This window comes from Peromyscus maniculatus, chromosome 14 (genome assembly GCF_049852395.1).
Source record: "Peromyscus maniculatus bairdii isolate BWxNUB_F1_BW_parent chromosome 14, HU_Pman_BW_mat_3.1, whole genome shotgun sequence".
NCBI lineage: Eukaryota > Metazoa > Chordata > Mammalia > Rodentia > Cricetidae > Peromyscus > Peromyscus maniculatus.
Genome location: NC_134865.1, coordinates 51,451,602 through 51,459,230, shown reverse-complemented (window position 1 = coordinate 51,459,230; position 7,629 = coordinate 51,451,602). Strand labels below are relative to the sequence as shown.

At 43.8% G+C, this 7,629-nt stretch overlaps 1 protein-coding gene across 1 annotated transcript in view; it reads right to left on the bottom strand.

The window, feature by feature from the left end:
- Window positions 1-662: 662 nt before the first annotated feature.
- Window positions 663-7,629, bottom strand: part of Rdh12 (retinol dehydrogenase 12) — a 28,755-nt gene continuing 21,788 nt past the window's right edge. Inside the window, exons 9-10 of the mRNA XM_006973109.4 lie at window positions 4,594-4,783; window positions 663-1,398 (exon numbers count right to left, since the gene is read on the bottom strand). Of these exons, the coding sequence (XP_006973171.1) occupies window positions 1,296-1,398; window positions 4,594-4,783 (293 nt within the window). The 3' untranslated portion in view covers window positions 663-1,295. The remainder of the gene's footprint in view (window positions 1,399-4,593; window positions 4,784-7,629) is intronic.

The window sequence follows — 7,629 nt, the reverse complement described above, 5'->3', positions numbered from 1 at the left end:
AATAAAAGATTTTAAAGGCTATTCCCAGGGGCAAGAAGATAACTGTGGATAGATATGACCAAAGTACCTCATATACATGGGTGAAAATGTCACAAATAAACCCATTATTTTTTACAATTAATATATACAAATAAAAATTTTAGGGCTATGTTGTATTGAAGAAAAGAGAATATTTATCATCAGTTGCCCTTCAGATGCTTCAGATCTGGGATCAATAAACATGGCTTCTTGGGCCAATGGGTTTATAACATTAGCCACATCTGCCCACCTCTTCTGGGTGACCTTCAGCAAAGAGGTCATGAGGACCACAACACAGAAGAACAGGAGAGCCAGAGGGAATGAGAGCCCTAAGTTTAGGAAGACGGATTGGAGGGGGCTTTGGTATCTACATGTCAAATCTATCCGGTCATAACCCATGGTGGAGCTGAAAGGCTCTGTATTTTAAGCCACACCTCTCACTTCTCATAATAAAATACTGGCATTGAAAGAAACCTGAGTGAACGCCTCGCTTGCCCATCTTACTCTGTACCCAGACGCAGTGTTCTCAGAAAGTTCTGGATGGATGGGTGAGTGGCTCAGGAAGATGACATATGCCTCACTAGACTAACAGGCTGATTCCTTTTCTTCCATTTCTCCCTGAGAAAATAAATGAGGCAATGAGATGAACACAAATCTTTATTTCTCTAAAAATTGAGGTAAAGAGAATGGTTTGCGGTGGGGGGGGTAGGATGGGGAGGGAAAATATACATGGTGGAAAACAGGAAGGCCCAGCTTCATGCAATGGCTCCAGGATGCTCAAAGGAAGAAATGAAGTTTGGTCAAAGTGAGCCATTTCTTCCCGCGTTGGTCCAGACTTCAGGATTGTGACGTGTTTCATTTCAAAGAGAAGAGAGGCCAATCTAGAGTTTGAAGCTATTGTTCATAGAAATGTGCAATGCTGGTGCTCCTGTGAGCATGTAGGCTAGTGTTTATGGTGCTGGTGAGGAAACTGACCTGATTTTCTAGGTTCCTCTACCACCCCCATGTCCAGCCTGGCATCTACATAGACCTCTTGACCCAGAGAGTTGTGGATTCTCTACGTCTTTGAGAATGGTCTGTCGGTGTGAATACCATTCTGTACTATGACCCTGCCTCACAAAAAGGTCTTGTGTATAAAGTGTTCTGGAAGATTCTGAGTAGGCAGGAGTCAGAGCCGCAGCAGGCCAGGAGGATAATCCTTTTGGGCTGGCCTTCTTTTTTGTCCCCTTTCATCACGGCATGGATTGAGCCTAAAAAGGCCATGTTCTTCCGGCCTACTATTCCCACTGGATTCCTAGAAGCTCACAACTGACATTCCACAGGCGCTCAGCTGTTTTCTTATTCCGGGCCCTTGGGGACACCCAGGTCCTCTTGCAGTCACTGGTGGGCGTAGAGAGCGAACATTAGAATGAAAACTGACAATCTTGGAACACATTTCTTAGAATAGAGTTCTAATTACATAAACTATGTGCACTGGACTTAAGGAAACTGCATTGAAATGAATTCCTAAGTACTTCAGGGTCAAGTGTAGTGGTGCAGCCTAAATAATCCTAGCCCTTGGGAAGCAGAGACAGGAAGATCGGAGTCATCCTTGACTACAGTGTGACTTATCCTGGGCTACAATTAGGCCCTGTCTTGAAAAAACAAAATACAGGGCCTGGAGAGATGAGTGGGTAGCTAAGAATGTGTGCTGCTCTTCCAGAGGACCCAGGTCCGGTTCCCAGCACCGTGTCAAGCTGCTCACCACCACCTGTAACTCCAGTTCCAGAGGATCCAATATCCCCTCTGATGCCCCTGGGCACCCTCACCCACACGCATATACACTCACACAGAAACATGCAAATTTAAAGATATAAAAACAACAACAAAATATAAACATGTATTCACTTATACATGTATACTTAAACTTTGAAATAGTAATACATAGACTTTTTGTTAATATGGCCCACAACAAGATGTAATACCAGAACTGATACCCAACTATTTCAAAGTAATTTTTGAGCAAAAGACGCATTATGAAATATCTTCAATAATTCAATGTGGTATGAAAATACCTGTCACCCTGTGGTGGCAAAGTCACAGATAATACTACATTGACTTTCTTACTAAATTTAGAAAAACTCTGAATTCCATCCCGAGTCACTTGTGCCCAGTGAGACTTAAGCACTGCCCTGTTTTAGAGTGAGCAGAGGGATCAAGGATGGGAGGGATAAGAGATAGACTGCCCCACTGGAGTTCTACCTTTTATAATTATGATACTTTTATATGATGGTTGAAAAACACAATTCTGATAAAAAGGAAGAGCTTATCATTTGACTGGCCTTAATCTTTTCCAACCTTGTTGTTTGTATACAGATACACATAAATGCATATGTATTTTTACTTTTATACAAAAGTGGGATCATGTTGTATTTGGTTTGGGGAAGAAGTTTTTTTTGTTGTTAAAATGCGTTTTAATGATATAGATAGCAAATATATGTATGACCCTCCAAAACATTTTAAATAATAAGGAAACAGCTAGAATAAGAAGTGACAATCCTCTTTCACATCCTGTCTGACTCTTCCTCAACTCCTAGAAGGAGCATTACTACCCACTAACTGGTCTTTCTAGAATATTTACTATGTATTTGTAACAAGAGTTGATATGGTTTTTTTATTTTATTTTATTTTATTTTTTTTTTTTTTTTTTGGTTTTTCGAGACAGGGTTTCTCCGTGTAGCTTTGCGCCTTTCCTGGAACTCACTTGGTAGCCCAGGCTGGCCTCGAACTCACAGAGATCCGCCTGGCTCTGCCTCCCGAGTGCTGGGATTAAAGGCGTGCGCCACCACCGCCCAGCTTGATATGGTTTTTTTAAAGATTTTATTTTTCACTGCATGTATCTGTGTGTGTCTGTGTGAGAGCTTGTGCAAAAGAGTGAATGCCTGTGGAGGCAAGAAGAGGCTATCAGACCCCTGGAGCTGAAGTTACAGGCAGTGTGAGACACTCAGTACCGAGAACTTACCTGGGGTCCTCTGCAAGAGCAGTAAGAACTCTTAGCTGCTGGGTCATGTCTCCAGCCCCTATCATTTTATAGTCTAGGTTTTTGGCCTGTTAGTTTGTTTCCTCATATTGTATTATGAAAAATCCATTATTAATTAAATATTATCTGAAATCCTATTAAATGACTACATAATATCTGTCACATTCATAAGACAGTAATGTAAACACTCAGATTGTGGGATAAATTTGTTCAATAAAAATAGGATGTATAAACCAGGCGGTGGTGGCGCACGCCTTTAATCCCAGCACTCGGGAGGCAGAGCCAGGTGGATCTCTGTGAGTTCGAGGCCAGCTTGGTCTACAGAGCGAGATCCAGGACAGGCTCCAAAGCTACACAGAAAAACCCCGTCTCGAGAAAAAACAAAACAAAAAACAGGATGTATGCCAGGTATGATGGTATACACCTTTAATCCCAGCACTCAGCAAGCAGAGGTGAACTTTGTGAGTTAAAGTCAGCCTGGTCTACATAGTGAGTTTCAGGACAACCAGGACTACATAGAAAGACTTTATTCCCCAAAAAACAATCAAACAAAAAACAAAAAAAGGGATGCAAACCAAAATTATGAGCCACATATATAATTCAGATTTTTTTTTAATGGTCCCATTTAAAAGAGAAAATGAAGCTAGGTGTGCTGGGATATAGCTGTAATTCCAGCACTCTCAAAGACTGAGACCAAAGAATCATAAATTTGAGGCCAGATTGGACTTCATAATGAGAAACTGCCTCTGAACTAGATCAAGAGCTGGCCATGGTGGCACACTCCTCTAATCCCAGCACTCTGGAGGCAGAGGCAGGTGGAACTCCTGAGTTTGAGGCCAGCTGAGATGACTGTGTGAACTAATACATGCTTAGATGAGGGCCAAACACATTCCAAGAGCTCAAGCCACATGGCTTCAGCCATTCACCCATTCCCTACAACACTAAAGATACTCCTGGCACGCCACTTCATACATGGTACGTTGCTTAGCAACAGACAGTAGAACAGACTGGGCCAGTCATGGAAAAGGAAGGAGCCTTGATCTTGGACTTCTTGTTTGAAAGCTCTGGAGTTGTGTTGACATGTGGTACTCAAATTTCTATCCCTACACAGCAGCAGGCAAGGCCAACTCTGACAAGGTTGAAGTGAGGGTTCACACTGCGCGGACGTGACCTCCCCCACCCCCAGCACTGTATGCCAAAGTGATTTCAAAGAATTCAAATGTCCCATCAGCTGGTCTCTAAAGGAAAAGAATCCAGAGGGCCCGCTAACACTCTTGTTATATAGCATAACCAACAGGGAAAGCCGTCAGCGGATTTCAGAAAACAACGGTGCTCATAGGAACACGGCATTTTGAAATAAAACAGTATCACAAAAGCAATTCTTTCTAACCTAAGTTTCTTTGGGAAACTCATAACAATCTGTTTGCAGGCCCGACCCAAGCCTGGATTCCATCATCAGGCACAAAGGGTCTGACCAGGGCAAAGCTCGGGGTGCTGTGATTCACGGACACACAGGTAGTGGAGGCCCCCCCCCCTCCCGCACTGCTAACCCGTACCTGAAGTACTTGCCGCTCAGGGGCTCCAGGCCTTCCTCCAGGGCGCAATGCAGGCTGGTCTGAGCTCCCTGCCGGGTGGACTTGAAGAAGGGCGAGAAAAGCCTCCACAACAAGCACATCAGGTAGGAGTGCCTGACGATCTCAGACATGACGATACCTGGGTGTACCACATAGGCGGTGACCCCCGTCCCTAGGACACAGAGAACACAGTAAGACCAAGGACACACCCCCTGCCGCAAAACACCCAAATGAGAAGGGACTTGGGAAACCCTCCAGGGTTCAAAACTCTCTCTGCCCAGTATTCATGAATTGATCTCTTCGAGAAGAGTTCAACATAGCCTTCTCAGCTTTCTGTGCTCCAAAAGAAGAGTCCTATTTCAATGTCATCTTATATGGGGGCTTACACGCTACTAATAAAAACGTGGGAAATAGTGGTATTAATCATTAATAGCAGTATCTTTGCTGTCTCCATGGGAGGAGCTTTGGGACAACAATCTGTTTAAAAGGTGTGCGGTAGAGGCTAGTTGGGCAAGCACATTTATGAGGTGTGGGTGGAGGAGTGTTTATGGGAATTATGGGACATTAAGCAGCCCAACATGACTCCGGCACCAGCTCATTTTCAATACTTTTTACGTGCAAGGGCTGCACTGTGCCCTTTCCCTGTGCTGTTCCCTTTCTTTTTAGTCTTTTGGTTTACACAACTACCTGAAGGAAAATAAATCAGTTACCAGCAGAGTTACCACTGGATCAAGCAGCCACCAATGACTTGCATCAGCTATTCAGTGAGATATTAAACTGTATGCTGGAAGACGGGCTAAGTAATAACTCCAAGTCTCCTGGCAACTGAAAACTACAAAAGTTTTGAGATTCTAATTTGGAGTGCAAAGGGTGTTTTGATTTTCAGTTTCTACTCTGTGAAGAGTAGGCCACTCCTTCACTGACGCATGTAACTTATATCACATTTCCGCTTCTGATGGTGCTATAAATTCAATATGGTTCGCCAGCCATATCAGTCATGAACGTAAAGTATATCTTCAACAGTGAATGCCTTAAACAAGGACGGATGAAGGTAGACTCTTGTTCCCTCCTTTGATGTGACAGCAGAGTATCTCTCACAACCAAGTCAAAGTGAAGATACTGGCCACATAGTGCATATGTTCTATTAAAAAGGCCTCATCAATCTTGGACAACTTGTAACTCTTTTAGAAAGTAGTTATTGTCCAAAGCCGGGAGAAAAGAAAATAAGGGTGAGGTCTGACAGGGGAGCAGCTGGGTAAAGAAAGAAAAAAAAATCAACACAGGAACAGCAGTTTAGACTCCATTCCAGCTATAATGCAGGTTCCTCTGAATTCAAGGCAACATCGCATGGCATCCTTCCGGAGTCTGTTCCACCGATGTGCTCTCATCTGTAGCCCTCTCTGTTTCGTAGATTTATGCAATCTCTGGCACGAGGGGGGGGGGGGGGCATGTGAGTTTGGATCACTTAGCAGTGGACAAAACGGATAAGGTAACTTAGGAAATAATTCAAGCAGAAGAGCGCTGTGACCTCAGAATATTGAGACAAATGATGCCATTACTGTTAATATTCGAATGATAAATCTGGTTGTGAATGCAACCTTGGCTGGTGGAGAAGGGTAGCCCTATGGGAAAATAAATTGTCAAAAGACAATACTGATTTGGTATGGACTGTCATCAGGTTTCATAATTGTGCCTTGTCAAAGAAGCATCGTCCTCAACTGACCTGCAGGACACTGTGGGGGAGGGTTATGGGCCAAGTCACTACGTGCTTTATTAATCCCTTTCAACGGCTCGTCTGTGCTTCTCACCTGGCTCCCCACTACCTCGATATGTCTCCAAAGGTCTGATGATGAGAGGTTGTCACTTCCTCTCACACCAGCTCTACCCAGCACAGGTGTCACGCCAAGGTCAGGCGATTCTGTGCCATCCTTTCCACTCTCTTTTTTTGGAACAGCCCTTCTTACTCAACTACTCAGAGGCAGGGGGATTTGGAGAGCAGGGGACAGAGGCCAGTCATGTCTCGGTTCTTAAAAGAGGCTTGTGCAGAAGGTAATGTTAAAATGCCCATGTACCGCTAAGGAAACTGAGACACAGAGAAACTAAATAAACTGCCCGAGGTCATATTTAGTAGGCTGCAGACCAAGCTCTGATGCCTCACAGGGAGTAAAGAGTATTAATCCCACTGCTAGATTCTTGCGTGAGGACTGTCTCAGCGAGGAATGGTACTTGAACAAATTCCTCAATACAGCTGTGCCTTTCTCTTTGTCTGTAGTTAGAGGAAATATTAATACTTATCTCAAAAGAATGTTTTGGGACTTATGCAGTGACTGGCATACAAAGCTCTCTATTATTTCTATTTATTGCCATGATTATCTTATTCTTCTGCTTTGGCATTCTGATACAGATCATTCTTCTCCAATTCTGAATTATTCACAATAGCCAATAGTCCCCTAGACTCAGAGATGTCAGAGATGCTCACAGAATATCTAGACCCCAGGCAAGAGCAGAATTATTAAGGATTAAGGCCTCATTTTATAGCTGAGGAGAGTCAGGGAAGTTAAAGGAATGTGTCTACATATACACAAGCTTAGTATGTACAAGGGCAAGGACTCGGACCCAGGACCCTGAAATCCAGCCCTATCTCCCTGACGGAGGGCACAGACCCCTTTGGAGCTTGGCAGGATTTAGTGAGAGGCACACAGGAGGAAGAGCTCTGGGCTTAGAGCAGAGAGCCCGCGTTCCAGTTCTGACTCCTTTACGAACTCCGGAAGTAATCCCTGAGGCACAGTCTGACGACTCCATTTGTCATGTAAAGTTGAGCTAGCCTATTCCATGGACTTCAGTTCTGACCTATGAAATAGGAGTAATAATACCCACTCTGACTGTTACAAAGGGTTGTTTGTAACAACAGAATGAAATAATAAGAGGCAAAAAGGCAACAAATATGAGGCAACTTTACAGAGTTCCAACACCTCCTTATGACAGTGCTTCCCATGGGACAGTGGCTCCGTCTGTGAA